The sequence below is a fragment of the Plodia interpunctella genome, chromosome 14, assembly GCF_027563975.2.
Source record: "Plodia interpunctella isolate USDA-ARS_2022_Savannah chromosome 14, ilPloInte3.2, whole genome shotgun sequence".
Lineage (NCBI taxonomy): Eukaryota > Metazoa > Arthropoda > Insecta > Lepidoptera > Pyralidae > Plodia > Plodia interpunctella.
Genome location: NC_071307.1, coordinates 5451910 through 5475258, shown reverse-complemented (window position 1 = coordinate 5475258; position 23349 = coordinate 5451910). Strand labels below are relative to the sequence as shown.

The window sequence follows — 23349 nt, the reverse complement described above, 5'->3', positions numbered from 1 at the left end:
GAGTGGTGCCCTCATTGAAAAGTCAATTTAAGTTTGACATACTATAGGTAATATTTGAAGCAATAAAACCGTTATCGGTAAAGTTATCGCTGCGCAACGGAGCGCATTCTGCACGCTTCTAATGAACGCCTTATGAAACAGGCAATTTATCACATGCTGCCTTATCATGAAATGCACTGATAAATTTTATATGAGAACAAACTTAATAAACAATAGCTATTATGTTAAAAGCACCTGGATAACCTATAGCGATTTAATTTTACAACTGAAATGAAACTCTTACTGCACTCATACAAAAATCATCCGAAAGTTGCGAGCTCAATAAAGAGCGCAATAAAGTTTTAATACACTTTTACAACTCTGTTTCAAGACAATTGTTTTATTTTCCATGTTTAATCCAAAATGTTCTGTGATCTAAACTCTTATGTGTTCTGTGATCTATATATTAATGATGTCGCTTCGGTACACATCTGATCACTCACTGCAATACGTGTATTTTATTTGGATTATGGCTATTTTCGAAATCTCGCATACTAAAGATAGATTCTAAAGCAATACTCTCAAAATGTAGATGTGATGCTTGTACAAATATCTCACTGACATGTTAGAATGCTGTTATTCTTCGTAAGGATAGAGTATTCAAAATCTGCTATTTGTTTTCCAAATTTTCCAATCCCTTCAAACAATAGTCTCACTTTAGGTAGTCGTACGTGACTTATGTGGTAACGTCTCACACAATCTCATTACCAATTCAGAACAGTCGGTATTTCAAAAGGGGCATAGTCGTCGGCGCCTTCAGCCTTCAGTCTGACCATGAATAAATCAATGAAAACAAATACTATTCGGCTACTAGTGTTCCCAAAAACTTTTTAAATGAAGTATCATCCTCTTTTGTTTCAACTCCCGTATTGTTCGCATCCTCATATATGTTAATATATGCATGTAGAAATAATAGGTAGAGCATATTTTCGTGCCAAGATCGCTTGTGCTATACATATAGATAGGTTCGAGGCGTAATTTGGTAGACACCGAAACTAATTTATTTAACAAAGGACCGGCCGACCGATAGAGCACTTTTTATACGTACACAAATATATTACGTCTTATATTATATAGATAGCTCTTTGTAATTACTTATTTTGTTTACGTGTTACCCAGCGGAGATTATGAATGTGATTCGACCTCCAACTCGGATTGGTTTTTTAGCTACTGTTAGAGTAAAAAATAAAGAATACCTACCCGCTGTTCCCTGAACTATTATAATTGGAGTCCGAACGGAAATTAAACATTCCTGAGGCTTCCACTAGCTCTAATATATATTTGTCACCAAAACGTTGTTTGATAAATATTCAATTTTCAAAATTATTACCATCTAAAATATTAAATCAAAAGAATCAAAAGAATTATTCATTTTTCGCTGAACATTTATTTATATATTTTGATTTATGTACATGTGTGATTTATATATGCGTTTTAGACGTAATTCATCTTTGAGAATATCATACAAATTTACCTACTATCACATCCATTTAGATTCAGTTGCTCAATCCAAGTAAATTAATATAAAAACAATGAACTTAAAAAGTCAGATCTGTTTTGCCTCAAAAACTGTGAGAAACTTTATTAACCGTAAATGAGATTTAACATTCCTGGAAAAAAGTGAGGAAATGAGTCAGGAGTGAGCCGGGCTCGCTCGGCTGGGCAGCTCGGCCTTCCGGTGCTGCCTGTGAAAACTGACGGTTGGACAAACTTGCACCTGTTGTAATTGCTTCATTTGTAGTATAATTTTGTCGTCGAAAGTCAAAAGCTTATTATATATGCTATTTTGCTTATTACAAGAAAGATGTGCGTTTTAGAAATAAATACCTACATGAGAAGAATCGAGACAGAGCGCTGACAGTTCATAAATTTCATTCAGGTCAGGGCACTCTCTGCCAGTTAATAAATTTCTACACATTTCATTTGCCTTCGAAATATTCAATTAATAAAAACACAACTAGATAATACTGAAAGAGTAACACCTTACTTTTATAGAAAAATTCCCGATGATTTTGCGATGATGTGCTGTTGACTGTACATTACTTATATGAGAAAAAATAAGAATAATAAAAAGAAACATGACTAACAGTCAGGAAGCCAGTACCTAAACGGACGTCTAGGAATGCGCACTAAAAAATAATTTAAAACCGGACGATTTATTTTTGATTCCCGATCCCGACGTCCCAGAAAGTAATAAAAAATTCGACGATAAAAAGAATAACTTAGAGTCTATTACTTGTACAGCATGTCATCGACGGTTCATTAAAATACGATGACTTTACACAAACACTATAGTGGACTTCATTGATAGCCACTGACGTAGGTTTAAATACATAAAAAACGTATTAAAGCGAGTAGAAAATAAACCTTAAAGCACCGAGATAAGGATTACGTTTTTCATCAAATATAGAATTCTCTGGTTCATTTTGGAATGAAAGATCGTTAACAATAGCATTTCATTCCGTGGAATCCATTGATAAGTTGGTAGCTACCAGTGTTACCGGGGTCTCACTCTCACGAGATCCGTCGATTACTCTTGTCGTCTGTAACAAAACTGAAAGTTTGTCAAATCTGCTGACAACTATAAAAAGAAAATACAACGTACCAGACGTCGGTCTATTTAACTAACCGAACTTACTGTAGGTAAATTCTTGACTTGTATCGCCGGTATATTAGATTAATTTTGTCATATTGATGAAGAACGTAGAACATTACTTATATGATAGTTATTTATGCTAAGTGGCGTTATTAAGTAACTATTTCCCTTCATTTGTAAAATTAAATATTGATGGAAAGATTGAGCGTAAATTAAATAGCACAAAAAATGCGCAAAATTACAAAATTATGTAGTGGACTTAACGCCATATGGCATTCTCTAACAGTCAATCAACTTTTGTTAAGAATGAAAAAAAAATGAGACTCTCTATTATTAATACCCTTTTACTTCAAGTTTATTAAGCTTGAAAGTCCACAATCAAAATCTTGAATAAGTAGGTAATACTTTCAAATCAAATATCTATTTGGTTGATTTCTAAAAGTATTGAGTTTACTGTATTGAGGGCATTCTAAAGAAATAGAAAATAAAAATCTTTACAATCAAATACTTTGTCATTTATTTTTACTTAATTCCCTAATCAGAAAAATAACAAATATTATCAAAAGTAACCCGCCGGAGCGGAAAACTAAAATAAACAAGTTTGATTTGCCTTATGTAAGCGGATCAGATATTTCCAAGTATTAAAAAAGAAAGCTAAATAACTATTTGCTTTCCAAAACCGTGAGAAAACGATCTCTTCCAAACTAGTCGTAGAATTTAATGGAGTGTAAGGGGCAAAAAACTGTAAACCAAAATGATACAGTTACAAATTATTGTGCCGTGGAAATGAGCAATTCAATGCAAAATTGGATGCTTTGAAGACAGCCTGTGGGCCGATTCTGTTTGGAATAAATTAATTAAGGCGATTTAAGGCAATTTTCCATCGTCGCTCAGTCGACACCACCGTTCAAATTACGATTTAGTGGCGGCCAGTTATTGTCTAGCCATGAACTGTATTATTTCTAGGAAGTTATTTTAGGTATTACACAGTGATTCCAGCTACACTAAATAACTGGTCGGAGGAATCATACTTTACTACCTAGCTTTTGCCCGCAACTTCGCTCGCATGAACTTTCACCGCCCCCTATTATAGTTATTTAAAAAAAAAAAATTAGCCTTAAAGATATTAATGCTTTTTGGAAGCGGTCCATGATATCCAATGCTTGCTGGGGAAGTATCCAGGAAAATGCTAATATTTTTTTGGTTAATTTCTTTTGACATAAGTAATCATAAACTTTACCCAGACCGTACACTATGGCTACAATACATTTGAATAAAATGTATAATGGAAATTTTCACAATGTTTAATTTAAAACATATTAAAAATGGAATGGAAAAAGAAAAAAATGTTTCAACCAACCAACACGTTGTATCAGAATGTCGGTTGGCACGCCACTTGCTGTTGCTGGGAGAGTTTTCTCAATGAAAATAGTTTGGTACGGCTTTTCAAGTCAGTTCTGTAATAACTCAGTAAGCAGCTTCATCAACTAGCATATTATTTTTGTTGATCACACAGACAGATACTGGTGATACTTCAAAATTAATAATCAAATATAAATTACTACTATATCTAATAATACATTTAAAAAATAATTATAAAGTATATCTATTAAAATTTTCATCAAAAGCGGCCAGTTTTGCGTGATAGCATAATACACAAAAAGATAGACTTTCTTATCTTTGTATGGATAGTTTGGACATGTATTGAAGCAGCTTAATAATTAATGATTGTTCTTTACATCTGCCTCACAAATATAAGTGTAGTGTTTCCAAAAGGGACAATAAAAGAAATGGACAGTGTTTTTTCGGACCCTAAAGTACAGTTAACCGGATGTCAAATTATACAGTATAGACCTCTATGTATAGGTCATAGAGGCGAATTTTCTCTGAATTTGGATACATTTTCATCATGTTATGAATAAGAAAATTTGAATAGAAATAATCTACCAATTTATATAGTTATCAATATTATTGATATATGTATATATATATATATATATATGTATATATATATATATATATATATATATATATATATATATATATTAATGTTGAGAACTTAAGAAATCGGATATACATAAACAAACACAAACTGCAAATTTTGACATCACGAGTTCATCAATTTAGATATATAATAGGCATATATTTAATAGGCAGATAGAACTTGATTAAAAGATGATAAAATAAAAAAGATCAAGACATCTTACATTCCTAGCATACTTTGTTTGAAAGAGACGAGTATATTTCTGTGAGAGCGTTTCGAAAGAGTGGGCAGACCGTGCCCCCTCTACGAATCTTGCGCTTGTTTTGGTACTACACTCGGGTGACAAAGTTTATATTTTTTTTCTTAAATTAAGAACGTGATTTAAAAATATATAACTATTTATTAAAAGTCATTACTTATCTCTATGAAAATTGAGAAATATCTGGGATATTAAATATTTTAAAATATTATTTAAGTAGGTTTTTTTTTATTTTTCATTGTACAATATTTAACCTTAACATTATGAAAATTTTAAGAAAACTAACTTATCTAAGTAGTAAGTACATTACAAACAAGACACGAGAAGGTTTTGTACAGAAAGATTTAATTAAAGGAATTTTTATACCTTTCAAACCCAAAAGTAAGCAACAAAAGTCTCATAGGACAGTTGGATCCACTACTTTTTCACACTTACACAGTGGGAGTGTTCCATGCACTCACTCACACATCGGCCTCGGCCCTCATCACAGAGCCTCCTTGGTAGAGCCCACGCACACCACCACACCACACCCTGTCCATACAAACACACCGGCACTCTCAGTTCACTATACAACCTCCTCTACTGCACTCACGCGCAGAAAAAAAGATAACGCGATCTATCGATCTTTTTTCAAATCAAAAAAATAAGTCCGTTTGTTAGGCTTACTAGCTATAGTTTGATACACTTGACGTCTACAATCGAACGTGTTGACCGGACATTTTTGATCACAATTTATGGCTACGTTATTAATTGGACATGTTTTAATTATGTAAATAAGGATGGGTGATAATCAATTTAAATTATGTGTTTCGATCTCGTTCGTTTAATTTAATGTAAACAGATATTTATCATTCATTTGTGACGTTTTCACGGTGTTGATTCGAGCTTTATGTTATGGTTTTTATTGAAAGTTAGTAGGTTGTGTGCGCCGGGAAAGCCAGATATTCTGGTTCACTGGAATTCGCATCAGTTTTGTGAATATTTTGTGGTAAATGGAACTGTAGTACTGATTTACATACCATTATGGAACGACACCAAAATGGTATGGATGTGTGGGTAGGTAAGGGTATATAAGTACATTTTACTTATTTTAATTTGTTTTATTTAACTTGCAACTTGATTAATTTTGTATAAATTTATACTCTGTTCTAAAGTTATTAATTGAATATAAATAACAATTACACTAAACTTCATATTGATTTTATTTTACTTACATTCATTTACTTCTGTATTAAATTAATCAAATTTGTAATACATTTTGCATGAATATTATGTAGCTCATTTGATTATATAAAATCTCTATAAATGTCGGAATATAAATTACTTAAATATATATGTAGAGTCCAAAAATGCTAAATAGTTATACCGACGGATCTCTTTTGCATTCAAATTATTTGACCATGTTACATCCGCAGTCTATCTATCAAAATCGATTTACTAGTTCTTGTATTTATTCGTTACAAACAAGAATACAAACAAGGCGATTATCATTTGTTTCATTGAAAAGTGCAACCCTAAACCTAATGTATAGGGATTTTTCTCGTTCAGTACTCTTAACTTATTTCATTGTTCCATCCGACTGTTTTTGTAATTCAATGTAGAATCGGAATTTGGTTGTTAAAAGACATCGTCTCTTCTATCTACCCTGATGTTCAAACCTTATTCTGAGATCTGAAACTAAAAGTGTGAAAATTGCATTACCTTAGGCTGCATAAAATAAGGTAGTTGCCACAAAATATAAGCAGAAACGTTATCCAACTGTCAACAGTTTAAAAGCAAAATTTTATTTGAGTTTTGTATGCTAGTGAGGAGAAGTGACATCACATTTTTTGGAGTCAATAAATTTCAAAACTTGAATAAGAAATTAAATACTAAATCATACAATAAACATAAAATTATCTACACTCACTTTGATCAATAATTTACTATCTTTCTTAGAATTTCAGCTATCAATTCAGTGAATTACTTCAATAATTTTCTTCAAAGATTTCCATTCTTTGCCAGGGCAAGGTCGAGTCAACCAACTAGGGGGGTTGTTCATCAACGGTCGACCGTTACCGAACCACATTCGGCTGAAGATCGTGGAGATGGCAGCGGCGGGAGTGCGGCCCTGCGTCATCTCGCGCCAGCTCCGCGTCTCCCACGGTTGCGTCTCCAAGATCCTCAACAGATACCAGGTGAGTACCACTCTACGTCACAAGCAACTAGGAGGTTGTTCATCACCAAATCCGTCACCGACGTAACAATCAACTGCCTCAATCAGGCCAGCATTTATGATTACAGAAATACATTTCGACGCGATCAGCGTAAAACGTAACTTTAAAATTTAAAAAATTCAACCTTCGTTGGGAATGTTTTTGCTGCCTATTAGCTGCCTAGACCATGTGATCATGTTCTAGGTCGGAACTATACACCATATTTATCTATCTCGTCTCACTTACAAAATCGAATGTAGCTGGAAGACAAAAGTAACTCTAGACGTTAAAAGCATTTATCGATTTTCTTCCAACAAAACCTTTTGGCATTAGATATTCTCATTGACGTTTCATATCACATATTCAGACGAAACTAGAGCAAGACTAAACGTTGTCGGTCGCATAATGCATTCACCAACTGTTAACTGTCAAAGCAAGAAAATTAAATTGTACAACAATATCTGAAAATGAGATGACATTTCAGGCGTTACATTGAGCGGCACTCCATGACCCAACATACAATGCAAATACATAAAAACCATCTCGATTTTATTTGGATTTTCTTTCCTCAAACGAGATAATTGTGGAAAGAGTTTCAGTTCAAATGTATTCAACTAAAAGCAACTAGGCACAGACAATTTTGGACCAAATTTTTTGCTCCAAATGATGTTTAAGCGTTGCGAAACTATTTGTATTTTTTATTACTCGTAAATATACATTTATACAACTGTCCAATTTCAATTGTATAATTTTTTTTTCGTCTGTAACTGAATACAACTTCCTAAGCTTGTATTAACACATTTTGCAATTGCCATTCTATTTATTCCATAACAATAACCAACAAAAATTATTTAATTTATTCTTAACTAGCTTTTGCTCGCGGCTTCGCCCGTTTGAATTTTTCATCATTTTCATACTAAGTTTCACCCTGAAAAAACATATTTGAACGGGGTTTTTTAACTATATACAATGCATACCAAATTTCATATTTTTCACGGCTAAACCGCTGAACTGACAGACAAACAGACTTTCGCATTTATACTTAATATTAGTATGGATGTTCCAGTTTTTTTATCTCTATTTGGCATATACTTTTGTATATAGATAAACTCTTAACTCTTAAAGCTTAACTCCAGTGATAAAAACACATCCAATATCGTCATGGTATAGGTAGACATGAGCAGGAATATATTTAAATTAGATTAGATGCCTACATCGAGTTTCATTTCTGAGCCACAAAAGGAGGATTACCTGTAATACTGCCTTTGAGCTGGACAAATCAGCGACTTAATTCTAAAGCTCACCCACGTAAATATATATTCATGTTGTTATTTTCAATATCCCACTAATATTATAAAAGCGAAAGATTGTATATATGTTTGTTTCTTCTTCACGCTCAAAAGGCTGGACCTATTTATATGTAATTTGTTATTGCGGTAGCTGATACCTTGGATTAACACATAGGTTACTTAAAAAAGTACGCGATTAATTCCCATAGGATTTGGTAAAAAAAAATCTGAAAATCATTGGCTGTTTATAAAGTAGATGGCGCTACTGTGCAAACAAAAGTATTTTTTAAATAATTACGCGAATAACACCGCGGTGTGCAGCTAGTGTGGATATTAACATGGAATTGATAGGCGACCCACGCGTGCGCCAGGTTGGTCAATTGAACAATCACCATTGATCTGGGCCCAGCGAAGCCTGAAGGCCCGTTTTCACCACACCCAGAGCCACAATAAACAATTGTTTTCCCCAGGAAGTGTTTCTCTACGCTTGTGGCGTAGGGTACGACCTCTACCTGATTGTGGGCTATTGTAAGAGAAAATTACTGTTGGTTAAGACAACAACAAAATGTTATAAAGAAGTATAATCTATTTTTTCTAATCATTTTGACACCACATAATGTTATAACAAAACCTCAGACAACGGAAAGCTAATAGTTGGAAAATGCGTGTCACGTTTTCTCACGGCACGCGGCGCCGCCATATATACTTGTTGAATTTCAATCATCTACAAAGACGAAAATATGTAATTCAATACTGCCAGGACAAAACTTTCATTTCATAGTATGTGACTAATGTGCCCTCGGTCTAAAATTGTCTTTTTACATAAAATAGTACTGACTGTGTTTCCCAAGCAAACAGAAACACGTTGAGGACACAAGTAGGACACCTACATTTCATAGTTTATTTAGGAATAACATTCGAGTATACATTTTTGCTTAGGTTCGTCTTTTAAAAGAGGAAGCTACAATGTTAGCCAGTAAAAATATTCTGGTCTCGTTGACCTTATTTTAAATGTATCTGTATATGGAATACCAATGAGGCGGAATAAAGAGAGAAACCAGAACCTAAAAATATCCTCAAAATAATTACATTCAACCGTTTCGTTTAAATTATATTTTTGGAATTATATTTCATCGCCTAATTCCGATTTCGAAATGCAATATTAAATTATATTTTAGCAGTTTATTTTCTAAAAAACTAGTTTATACGTAACGTTACATTAAATGCTTACAAAACCAACAAGAAATATAATTTCACCACTGAGATTTCATAAAAACGTATTTTCTAATAAAATATACAATTGTGAAAAGGCTGGCTTCGACATCAATGTACTCATTCATTTTTAATATAATTGGATCAATTTACAGATCAATTCAATATTTTTTTGACAATATTGATATATAAACTTTTGAAACTCAGGAACTAATAAATGGTCTTATCGATAATATTGACAAAAAGAAACTATAACGAGTTCTTCCACAAATCATAATTCTATTAGAACGAGATTAAAATCGGTTCGGTTGCATCAGTTAATCGGTTTGGCTAAAGGACATAGCGATGCAGGTTAAGTTAACCTCAAAGTTGGCTGCAACTCACTCTTAATGAATTGATGTACCTATATAAAGTCACAAAAAATTAAAATTATTTCAAAAATTATTTATTCTCTAAGATGGTATATTGTTAACACAAATTCTTTGTTAGAGTCTACTTTTAAACATAAGAATGCTGCCATGTGTGTGGTACAAAAGATGTTGACTTCATAATAAAACAATTTATTTCGCCTAGGAGACTGGGTCCATTAGACCAGGTGTGATTGGTGGCTCCAAGCCTAGGGTAGCCACTCCGGAGGTGGAAGCAAGGATAGAAGAACTGAAGAGGCAAAATCCTGGCATATTTTCTTGGGAGATTCGAGAGAAGCTTTTAAAGGTACGTATAGCTTGTGCCCACGGCTTCGTCCGCGTTTATTTCGTGTGTCCGCTCATAAGTTATTATTGTCACCTATCGCCCACAACATCGGGCGCCGTCTTTTCCAAATTTCAGTAAAATCAGCCAAGCGGTTTTGCCATGGTACCTATACAAACAGACAGACTTTCGCATTTATAATATTAGTGTATGGATAATTGGGGTTTTAAGCGACGTATCGCAATGAAATCTATACCACTTTTTAAGTTAGCCCATCTGGTATACAACTGTGAACCGCATCAAATTCCATACAGTAATTTTTGCGTAATGCACGAACAAACATACAGACAGACAAAAAAAAAAATTGACTTCTATTAGTCCTATTATTTTGACTTCTATTAGTCCTATAAAGAGCCCCTTAATGATTATATGTATAGACAAATAGTTAATGTATATCATGCAAATTGTTACTATTTAAATAATACTTATTTTCACTAAAGATGTTTTTGTCGCAGTTAGGCTAAAAGGTTTAGCAACGTACTTAGTTCTTTGATTGATATTTAGCAACATCAGTGTAGCTTAAAATGCTTTTTGCTGCAGCCATTGTTTTAAGCAACAGATGAGCGAAAAAAGTCGACAATATTTCACAATCAGGTAATTCACTGTTGTCAAGCGATAAAAAGTTGGTTGCCAATGTTCACGGTTGACGAAGGCTTGACGCAAGTTTTTATATTCTATAGTAATTTCTAGATGCAATTCATATCAATATTAATCGATAATATAAATCTAAAAGTTTTCTTCTATCACGTCAAAACCCAGCAGTGGATTCAGGTGGTTTTTAGTGTGAAGAGAGTTCGAGAGATGAAGTTAGACATAGATTACTTAGATAAAGATAAGTGAGGTACCTTTTGATTCTTTACATAATATAGGATCTTTAGTGGCGATTGCCTGGTCATCGGCTATGCAAGTTCATTGTTGCAGTTTGGACCTACAATGTCGGATAACAGAAGCTATAGCAAATGTTAGCAGTAATATTACTTTTGAAATTACTTGGTAAAGTTAAATCAAATGTATTACAGGAGGGCGTGGCTGATCCTCCCAGTATTTCGTCGATCTCCAGACTCCTCCGGGGAGGTGCGAGGGACCCGGACGGCAAGAAGGACTATAGTATAGACGGCATTCTAGGTGGTAAGATTACAGTTAATTCACATGTAAGAGCCTTCGACCTGCCTTTGTAGGGTATTTTAAATAAAATGGCTTTATGAATCTATATGAATTAATTTTTGTATAAATTTCTCTGAGTAGATTTTTTTGTTGAGTTGAATGTTCAGTTTTTTCACTGATATCAATTTAGCGTCCAATACTAATAATTTTGTAAATAAGTTTAAGAAGGCAATATGCAAGTGACAATGAATGTACTTACTCGTATATGTACCTTACCTAGACAAAATCTACGTGCGATTTCGATGAAATTTGGCACAAGTACAAAATATAACCTAGAGTAGCGCATAGGGTATTTATTAACCCTACGTATATCTAAGCTAGTTTTATTTAATGCTAGTGTAATTAATAAATTACACACAAAAATCGAAATGTAGATATCAATAACATTTTGCTGTCCCATTTTAATATTTCATTAAGTCTTGAGCACGTCTTCCAGCTTTGAAGGATAGACGAGTAATATATTTAATGGATACGATATAAATACATTTGGATTTACAGGAAAAATGTCTAATAACATTCCAAGGAATTTCCTACCTACCTATAAAATTATTTAAATCAAAATACAAAAAGCCTTACAACCTAAATCTCTTCAATTGCAATTCCAATAGATACCTGCAAATTCAAAACATCCGTCCGAAGTTAATATGCGAGTCGATAAAATGAAATACACTTCCGCGGCAGAAGTATCATCTACCGAAATTGCACAATAACTTCCCGGCTATTCCCTTTCGCAATGTAATAGCCGCAACCTGTCAAAGCTTTCTCACGAGGTTCAAAAAATCAATTTCCGTACACAAATATCACCTAGTCATTGTTGCGTTGAAAATATTGGGGTTTGTTCTCGAGGCGTCAAAGGGCGGGAGGCTTTGGCGGGTAGGGTACAGAGGCCGACAAAGTTTCGCCGCAGTCGCCCGCAGCGCCTACGATAGTGCTGAAAACGCGAACAATCGGCGTAACATGTTTTGGTGTTTGTATCATTGTTGTCCTTGTATTGGTCTACATTGTCGCAAACCTAATTGTCCTTTGAGGTTCGCCGTGTACCTGTCGTTCCAACGTTTGACCGATCAAGCCGCCGCTTTTTATAGCAATTCTTTTTCCGCGATTCTTTTTTATTTGACGTTCGAATGCTCAAGTAATTTCGGTTCGTGTATTTATAGAGCCCTGGGCCTTGTAATGAAACAGACCTCATAAAACAGGGTGTTTCATTTCGTGTGATACACGTGCGTTCACAATTTATTTATCTATAGAGATCCGCTTTTATGTTCGATTACTTTTTATATATTACTTTTATTTCTTAATAAAAGTTATAAAACAAGAATGCTTGTTTATAAGATCTTTTGAAATAAGAATATTGAAAAAACTAACTCGTACAATTTCTAGATCATAATTAAATTAGACTAAGTTAAGGAATCTAATAACTCGCATAAGAGAAAATGTTGCAAATTAAACTACCAGCTGAGGAAACTCTTGTTTGTCATAAAAGTTTCACCTATATCCATTATTTAAACGACTTGTCATAATGATATAATTTGTACCACATCAATGTGGAACATTGTGATTTGTTTTTTACGTTGCATTCATACTTGTTTCTCATGATAAAAATAATATACTTATAAACAGTGATAGTTACGAGCAAGAGTTTCATTTACGAATTGTAAATGAAACTCTTTCTCGTAATTATCGTAGTATTTTGTTTATTTCACAAACCTTTATTTAACATTTAATTTACTTTCATTTCGTTTAACATCTTTGAGTTTTTTTTTAATTCTATGCTAAAGTACTTGACAAAGTGCCACTTCTGTTTTCTCTATATCTTGTTATGACATTTACTAGTGCAAAACAAAAGAGCATTCGATAAAATCTAGCATTTGTTTAATAACATGCGTCGTTAGAATCAAGAGTGTGAGGAGGCGGCGGTCGATTGCGGCGAACCTCCACGACGACGACGCACACGCAAATCACTCAATGACGACAATCATGTGCTTGGCTCACATGAAGCAAGACTCTTTTTTGATAAACCACGTAATAAATCTTTTGTATTTTTTTTAAATAAATAGCGCCTTATTTTCATTTATGTAATAAAAGTATCCTAAAACAATTTTCGTCAAATCCGTTTAGCAGCAGCAGTTTGAAGCGTAATTGAGCTACTAATTCTCTCTCTCTAATTCTCTCAAATAATCATGCTTTCCTAAAGCATCACCATGCTTTAGGAAAGAAATAGGTGTACAAAAATTAGTTTTATATAAATCATGTTTTACCGAATTTTTATTTTTCGAATCATTAATAAGCAGTATCGAATCTGTTTAATTAAAACAAATTTAATTGATCAGGATAACATATATTTTGCGAAGCCATACTAAAAATCTTAAATGCAATACAGGTAGCTCACTAAACATGTAATAATAATATTTTTGACCAAAATCACGCCATTTCTACTTTCACTTTGCCGCCATGTGAGCCGAGCACAACGCACACAGTGTTAAGTACATTCACAGTATTAAGAGGGCATTTATTACCTCGTGTTGTGCTCACGACAATTTTGTCTCATCACATTAGTCTGAGAGCCCGCCCATAACGACACGAGCTGGCTGGATTTGTATGTGGAAAATGAGAAAGAACATATTCTGTCGTTCACAATAATTGTTTATATTGACATGTTTTGAAAATTATATTCAACTGGCGGTCGCGTATAAAACTCTTGAATCACTCTATCTATTGAAAAAAACCGCATAAAAATCAATTGCCTAATTTTTAATAGACCTAAGCATACATAGTAGGCAGATAGACAACGGGAAACGACTTTGTTTTATACTATGTAATGATTTGTAGTGTCCTTATAAGTATCCGGTATTTCTTTAAGTAATAGAGGTATAGTGCTGAGAGGTAATAGCTAGTACATAATAATACTTTACAAATACGTAATAAAAATAGGTATAATGACCTTAAATGACAAGAAGCTACCATATGGCTGTCTTCGATCCAATTTGTAACCACTTTAACTTTTCTAACTATTAAAAACGACTCAAAGTCACCAATAACATTGGAAAGCGACAAAATATAAACACATTTTATTACTAAATGCGCAGGAACACGTAGGAAAGGAGTGTCAGTACGAAGTATTGTTTCTTTTCAAAACAAAAGTCAACTGACCTAGTTCGATCCATGTCCTCAAGACCGTCGTATAATAAAAACGTCACGTTTTCTTCTTTACTTAAAACGCGACCCCATTGCTCAGCTGTGCTCCGTTGTTTTGACGTCCATCTTCTGATAACGCAGAAATTGTATGGAGATTCAACGCACGTCAATGCACGTCAATGTCAAAACCTATGGGAAACAACGGAGCTGCAAAACGTACTACGTCGACGTAACGTAGCATTGTGACATGGCTCTTAGTTGATAGAATGGCCACTTCTATCATTTAAAAATCATGAATCTGAATGTATCTGAATGCATCTGAATGTATACTTAAATATAAACTTGAGTAGACTTTGTTCAGCAGTACGACCTGGGGCCCGATTCTCACGCTATCGAAGTTCATATTAATCAATTTTCTAGAATTTATTTCTAAGGTTTTAAGCAAATTTGCAATGGGAAAAATCCATCGACTGATGCGCTGAAATATACTCTTTCAATTGTGATTTTTCGTATTTTTTAGAAGGTCTAAAAAATTGGAGAAAATTGATGAAATGGACTTCGAATGCATGAGAATCGAGCCCCTGGTCCTACAAAATCTTTCATTAAAATGGCCCTGTAACCAAAAAGTTAAATTAAACTTAAGTAACACTTCGGACTAAATTCCATAAATTCTAAATCAGTCTAAATAGAGAACGAAAATGTATAAAAACTTCGGGATTATTCTATATTCGAATCAACAAACAAACCGCGTTCCCAATACTTGAACTAATTAAAGATTAATACAAAATGAAAGCCGCATCAAACAAAGCCCATCCAAAATTCGTATCTGTTTATATTCGAGTATTATTGGAGAATGGGGAGGGTGTTATCGATTCGCTTGATTTATTTCATTACAAACAATTCTCTGAATAGAATCCTTGATATTTGCTCTTAGACTAGCTTAAAGGAATTTTTTCAACAACTACAAACAAACGTCAGACATAACATCTATCTTATAAAGTATTAATTAAAGTTTCTAAGCTTTTTGAAGGAAAAATTAGCTTCATTTTATACTAAAATCGATGTCATGAACAACAGACATTTTCATTCTTCAAATTTTCAAACCTGAATTTGATAAACTCATTTATAAACTATTTATATCATGACTATTCTTATATATTCATTTTCTTTTCAACAGTGCCTTCGTCTATTTCATACTAGCGGCAAAATTTATTTAATCTGTAGATTGAACGAATGGAATAAATAGATATACGCAATCAATTTTAATTATTAGATTTTGTTACTCTACAACTAGAGTTCCAATAACAGATGTTGAAAATCATTAATTCGCGGCAAATAAGCGTCAACGCCCACAGCGCTCTGCAGACGCTAATCCGGCCATCTGTTAGCTGCAGAACAACCCGCTGAAACAAAGCCGACCCGCCGCTTAATGAACCCAGATTATGAAGGTGTTAAAACGGCGCGGCTCTTTCAACTTCCAAATTATGAGGCGACCGGGCCTGCGGTCTTCACGGGGTCACATTTCGGCAATCGCTAAAAGTTTCTCCGCCTCTTTTCAACCCGTAAAAACACCATAAACTTCTCTCCTTTCTTCCAACGTAAAATCCAACACAACCTATGTACAAATAAAAACACGAAATGAACTTTATGAATTCGTTTTAAAGTCTCCCTCGAATGCTTTGTATTTTCGATACAGGAGAGTCATTTAGTCTCATACGTTACGATCAGGCGCGGGAACAAAAAAGGCCAAATAAATCTGTCCCTGTCTTGAGGGCCAGGAGAATTTGAGCAATGTAAATCATTTTATTACAATACGATGTTTTTTATTCGGTATCGCGGCCTTTGCGGTGGATTTGATGCCTGGTTTAATGATCTTTCGGGCATCCCACCCGACGGGGATAATCGTTTATTTCCGTTTAGCTTGTATTTAAATCTGCCAAAATTTTGCATTAATTAACTATGTCTTCTATTTTATGAGACAAAGCATTATTTCAACTTATAGCTACAGTGTAATATAACAAAAAATCTTAGAATTTACGTCTTCTTCTTATTCTTCTATCGAGTATTTGTAATTGCTAAAACTGTTACAGATATGTTATTATCCAAATTCAAATTGCTATGGCCTACGTATTATTTCGTATAGCCTTCCATTACCTAACATTATTAATGAAAACGAAACAAACCAGCTACAAAATAAAACAAATGAAACTAAAACAATGAAAGCGAATGAAGAATCGCGTATCAAGAGTTCACAATCCCGAATATTAAATTCGCATATTCGTTTACATGTCATAAATCCGGGATCGTAACACCAAAATATTGAATGGTGCCAAAATGTCACCCGAACCAAAAGGGCCGACAAAGAAGCCGCCGCGCCGCACTGGGTGTTCCTTATTCCGCGCCGCACTGAGCCCCTATTTTTTCATCTCATTCAATTTTGACTTCTTTCAAAAGGCTATTAATATAAGCCGCATTTTTTAAAATCAGTTTTGAAGCAAAGCCTCGTATTGTTGAGGCAGTTTTTTAATATGTTTCCGTAGGATACCGCTACCGATTTATAAATGAGACGACCCGCGATCCCGACGACCCTTTATTTAGCCGAATTAAAACATGATGTGGGTTTTTACAAAAAACAGTCCGCTAATAAATAACGCGTGTCTCAAAAAAACAGATGAAGACAAATTGCAGAGATATAATGTCAAATAAATTATAACTCGCCTCGAGGAAGACAACTCAAAAATATGTTGCAGATTAGTTTTTAAATTGATAGTTTTTATATTTCCTATGATTGATTTTGTCTGTCATTTATATAAACCTTTGAACCAGATGTTTGATCCTAAATCAAATTTTCTCATTGGGCTTAGATACCGCTACTGGGATAGGTAAACGATTTACATTCAGTTTCAAAAAGTAGCCAGTTCTTAGAAGTTAAATTGCAATCCCAAATTCCAAGTTTCTAGAAAAGTATTACCAAAAATAAATTATCTAATTATATTAAAATAAATTATGTTATTACAGGTCGTGGATCAGATTCCTCAGACATCGAGTCGGAGCCAGGCCTCACATTGAAGAGGAAGCAGCGTCGTTCCCGCACCACCTTCACGGGCGAGCAACTGGATGCCTTGGAGAGGGCTTTTCACCGCACTCAGTATCCTGACGTGTACACCAGGGAAGAACTAGCTTTGCAGACCGGCCTCACGGAAGCCAGAATACAGGTACGTTAATTTTATTTTTTGCTACCTTGCTAAATGTATACCTATTCAATCTGGCTTCTGATTTAGCTGTGTTCACGGGTATTTGAGTAATCTCATATCTGTTCATAATCGTATTCCTCATGGCTGAGGGTCGTTGTCAGTACGTGGAATGAAACACGCACAACAATTTTCTTGGCACTATTAATGGAGTGGCTTGCCATTACCTTCTCCATTTTGCACGCATGTTAATAATCAAACAGTGTGCAGGTTTCCTCACGGTGTATTCCTTCACCGAAATACTCGTAATAATCTCATATATATGCTTACACTAAATACTTTGATTTTAATCGTATTTTATTTTTCTATTTCAGGTGTGGTTCTCTAATCGTCGCGCACGCCTCCGAAAACACACAGGATCAAACTCTACTCCTAGTCTCGCTGGCTATTCTACTTTACCAATGCCGCAGATACCATGTCCTTACCCTGCAGGAGAAATACCATCTCTTACTCAACACCACCCGCAGCATCCCGAACCTTGGCATCACCAAAAATACGCAAATTATAACCAATTAATGGCTCAATCACAACATCTAAATCAAGCCTTCCAAAGTGCCGCTTTTCCTAGTACATCAGGATCAACATTTAGCCATCTGGTTAGCGGCAGCAATGGATCTACACATAGTCAATTATTAGACGCTGCCGTCCCAAGAAATGACTACGCAAGATATCCTGCCAACGATATATATAACAAGCCTATTAACTACTTGCCAAAAGAAGCTGATGATGATGAAAAAGTACCTAATGAAGAAGTAATAGGTCCTAGAGAAGATGCATTTGTGAAGACAGGAGAAGATTTCAATAAGCCGTTACCAAATAATGACTATCCTAAAGTTCCTACAGATTACTCTAAAGTATCAGTAGACCCTACTCCATCTGCCAATTGGAGTCCTTCACACAACTCTTTAAATATGAGCTTAGCTGGCATATCCAGTGAATATAAATATATGAATGATCCGTATTCATTTCCTAATATTCCTGACCCCCTCAGTCAGCATAATTATCCAGCTCCACCAAATGCGGCTAATAAATATTGGATATGACAGTTTGCAAACAACAAATACAAAATCAAAATATATTGTTGGGGTGTAAAGAAATTACTTTTAATTTTACTGTATTTCAATTGTTAACACACTAAACTAGCAAAAAATAAATAGTATTGTAATATACTGATCTCTTGATGAGAATGAATTTTAAAATAGGGGATGAACGCTATGTAAATTATAAGTTAAATCATTTAAATGTGTCCTAAGATAGATGTAAATATACTTTAATTTTGATAAAGTAGAAAAATGACCTCTATTTTGCATTCCAATTAAGATAAATAACTATATTTAAACCAAATTATTGTACATATTTAGATATTTAATGAGTCATTAGTAAATAGAAAGACTAATATTTAAAATGTGTTTTCTTTTTATTATTCTGTGATCTTAATCCATCGAATTGATTTCACTTGACTATTTACATGAATTAATGAATGAGTTATTTGAATGAGACATTTCATTCAAATCATTTTTAAGTCGCGACATTATCAAGGTTAATAAAGAAACGCTATCTAGAAATCATTGTTTATATTTATTTCATTAACTAGTTTTATATACACCATGCATTGCATGAATGTCTTCAACAAGCTAAAATATTCTCAAAAACTTTGCTAGAACTTATCACGTTCATAGAGACTTTACTTTCATTCGAACAGTTTTCAATTGATAATTCTTAAATGATATTTGAAGCGTTGTCTATAGTTGGTGCAACAACTTCAGTCACAGTAGAGTCTGCAGCATCGACGCTGGGTGCAGCAACCTCTGTTACTACAGAGTCGGCGGCATCGACGCTGGGTGCAGCAACCTCAGTCACTGCAGATTCGGCGGCATCGACGCTGGATGCAGCAACTTCAGTCACATCAGAGTCGCCGAGATCGACGCTGGGTGCAGCAACCTCAGTCACTGCAGAGTCGGCGGTATTAACGCTGAGTGCAGCAACCCCAATCACAGCAGAGTTGGCGGCATCGACGCTGGGTGCAGCAACCTCAGTCACATCAGAGTTGGCGGTATCGACGATGGGTGTAGCAACCTCAGTCACTGCAGAGTCGGCGGCGTTGACGCTGGGTGCAGCAACCTCAGTCACTGCAGAGTCGGCGGCATCGACGCTGGATGCAGCAACCTCAGTCACAGCAGAGTCACCGACATCGTCGCTGGGTGCAGCAACCTCAGTCACTGCAGAGTCGGCGGTATTAACGCTGAGTACAGCAACCTCAGTCACTGCAGAGTCAGCGGCATCGACGCTGGGTGCAGCAACCTCAGTTACTGCAGAGTCGGCGGCATCGACGCTGGGTGCAGAAACCTCAGTCACTGCAGAGTCGGCGGTAACGACGCTGGGTGCAGCAACCTCAGTCACAGCAGAGTCGGCGGCATCGACGCTAGGTGCAGCAACCTCAGTCACAGCAGAGTCGGCGGCATCGACGCTAGGTGCAGCAACCTCAGTCACAGCAGAGTCGGCGGCATCGACGCTGGATGCAGCAACCTCAGTCACAGCAGAGTCGCCGACATCGTCGCTGGGTGCAGCAACCTCAGTCACTGCAGAGTCGGCGGTATTAACGCTGAGTACAGCAACCTCAGTCACTGCAGAGTCAGCGGCATCGACGCTGGGTGCAGCAACCTCAGTTACTGCAGAGTCGGCGGCATCGACGCTGGGTGCAGCAACCTCAGTCACTGCAGAGTCGGCGGCATCGACGCTGGATGCAGCAACCTCAGTCACTGCAGAGTCGGCGGCATCGACGCTGGGTGAAGCAACCTCAGTCACTGCAGAGTCGGCGGCAACGACGCTGGGTGCAGCAACCTCAGTCACAGCAGAGTCGGCGGCATCGACGCTAGGTACAGCAACCTCAGTCACAGCAGAGTCGGCGGCATCGACGCTGGATGCAGCAACCTCAGTCACTGCCGAGTCGGCGGTATTAACGCTGGGTGCAGCAACCCCAATCACAGCAGAGTTGGCGGCATCGACGCTGGGTACAGCAACCTCAGTCACAGCAGAGTCGGCGAGATCGACGCTGGGTGCAGCAACCTCAGTCACAGCAGAGTCGGCGAGATCGACGCTGGGTGCAGCAACTTCTGTCACTGCAGAGTCGGTGGCATCGACGCTGGGTGCAGCAACCTCAGTCACAGAGTCTGTAGTATCGACTAAGGCGTCGGCGTCAGAAAGTACATCTGAATCAGCGGCTACAGAACTGGAGGCATCAGCTGAAGAGGCAGCTGAATCAGTAACTATAGAGGTGGAGGCATCGGCAGAGAGCGCAGCTGCGTCAGTGGGTGCAGGGCTTGATGCATCAGCAGAGGGTGCAGCTGCTTTAGCGGATGTAGAGCTAGAAGCATCCGAAGATGATACAGCTGGTACAGAGCTTGATACAACAGCAGAGGATGCTCTTGTATCAGTGGATATAGAACCGGGTACATTGGCAGAGGGCACAACTGCATCAGCGGGTATATAGCTAGGTACATGGGCAGAAGGTGCAACAACATTCACAGCTACAGAGCTGGCTCCATTTATCCAAGCTGGTAATGAATTAGAAACGGACTTCAATTGAATTTTTCTCGCCTCAACGTTGTGCTGAGCGATGGCTGCCCATGGGAAATGTATATAACTTAACCATTGCGAAGCTTGATCCATTCTTTTAATTTCTTCATCAAGCTGGGCCTGCAATACTTGAATATATACTGAATTTACTTCATGTTCAACTGCCTTATTTTGTTTCAGTTGTCTTAAACTGACTTCTTGTTGGTTTCGTATTTTTCTTTTTTCTTCTTCTAATATCCTTCGGCTTTTCTTTTGTTTAATTTCGAAATTCCTTTGGAGGACTCGTAATTTTTCTACTGCATTTCTTATTTCTTCTTCTTTTTCTGATGATTCACCAGAATCGTCGTCGATATCATAAATGTTGTTGAATTTTAATCTTAATTCCTTTATTTTTGATTGAAGCTTTTTCCTTTCTTTTTCCAATTCTTTTCTTTCTTTCTTTTGGTTATCTTTATATTTCCTGACTACGTCTCTTATTGCTGCTTCAAAATCATATGTATTATAATTAATAGGTTGAACGGATATACTCGTTTCATCCCGCCGTGTTGGATTTGTAGGCAAACATTTTACACTCGCTACAGCGATACAAACCTGGAAAATTCAAATATATTTGTAATAACACATAAATTAAACTTAAACGCAACTTAAAAGTACGGCAATTAAAATGATATGAATTGTTGCTTAAAGAACCACTTTCTGGGCTTATCACTTATATAGTTGAAAATATGTATTTATCTTATAAATTCACTTTGATTATAAAGTAATAAACCAAATTCCTAGTCTGGAGATATGCCCCATTACTCCGTCACGTGTACATCCGTTGACGGAACAACGTAGAAATTGTATGAAGTTTTTCAACACACGCCAGTGTCAAACCTATAGAAAACAAACGTAGCTGCAACGCCTGCGTCACCGCAATGGAGTAAGAGTGACCGATATTGTAGAGAATTCACAATTTTCTCGAGGCGCTCATCAAAACACAAAATTTATTTCATAATACATAATTATAAGCACAATAGAAATTTATAGAAACAATACTTACAAAAAGTAAACAATACAGCACTCTCATTTTAACTTATTTAAAAACATGAATAGCTAAAAAAAATCGTTTAATAGCACTTTTAAGCTATTTTCATTCGAGCTCGTTCGTTAATTTGGTTCCAAATTCATTCCAAACACCTTTTTATACCACAAATTACCTAAGATAACGTAAGATTTTACTCAAGATAGGCAAAGAGTGTAATCTTCTTCAAACACAATGTTTTTATGCTGAGTCAATATAAACATCAATTAGTTTTCAACAATATTATGGAACGCTAATCAAACATGAGCTGCATATTTACATCCGGCGTAAAAGTCTGAAATACAGCCAGGTATAATCGAAAACTATACATTATACTTAAAATTCCAGTTTGATCTCTGAACAAAACTTTGTCGCGTTTTTTCTCTTCACTGTTTAGATTAAAAGAGAATAAATAATATTCATACACATAACTAACTAGCGACCCGACCCAGCTGACATCCTTTAAAAACATTATACACATACACTTGAATCTTCCACAGGAATCCTGAAAACTGTATAAAAATCCTTCTCCATTTGACACATAAATTAATAATCAACCAGTGTGCAAACAAATACAAACAACTAAAGTACAAACTAGGATTTCAACCTGGGACCTTTCGATCACAGGCGGATGGTCTTAACCACTGGACCACCAATAAATATATATTTTCCAAATTTAGGCATGAGAAAAGTCCTGTAATCTATAACTACAATATAATTGACATAATCTTGTGGCAGACATACCACTTGAGAAACAGACAATATTGATGTACTTTACGAAAAATTATACCTATACTATAGGAGTCTTATACTAATGTGAAAAACTTCATATACGA

At 35.8% G+C, this 23349-nt stretch overlaps 2 protein-coding genes across 6 annotated transcripts; one reads left to right on the top strand and one right to left on the bottom strand.

Moving 5' to 3' along the window:
- Positions 1–5440: 5440 nt before the first annotated feature.
- Positions 5441–19442, top strand: gsb-n (gooseberry-neuro). 5 transcript variants are annotated; one of them, XM_053754358.1, is made up of 6 exons: positions 5441–5934; positions 6883–7055; positions 10148–10288; positions 11344–11452; positions 17642–17838; positions 18189–19442. In XM_053754358.1, exons 2-6 carry the CDS (start codon positions 6966–6968, stop codon positions 18915–18917), a joined length of 1266 nt encoding a protein of 421 aa, XP_053610333.1. In that variant the 5' UTR covers positions 5441–5934; positions 6883–6965; the 3' UTR covers positions 18918–19442. The 5 variants fall into 5 exon arrangements, with proteins under 5 accessions (XP_053610333.1, XP_053610334.1, XP_053610332.1 ...); XM_053754359.1 differs by having other exon boundaries at positions 6865–7055; XM_053754357.1 differs by having other exon boundaries at positions 5441–5938.
- LOC128675155 (uncharacterized) lies at positions 19434–22633 on the bottom strand. Its single transcript, XM_053754354.1, has 2 exons — positions 22493–22633; positions 19434–22041 (listed from the first exon to the last, which is right to left on the bottom strand). The coding sequence occupies exons 1-2, from the start codon at positions 22517–22519 to the stop codon at positions 19594–19596; spliced, it is 2475 nt and encodes an 824-aa protein (XP_053610329.1). The 5' UTR covers positions 22520–22633; the 3' UTR covers positions 19434–19593.
- Between the last annotated feature and the right edge of the window lie 716 nt (positions 22634–23349).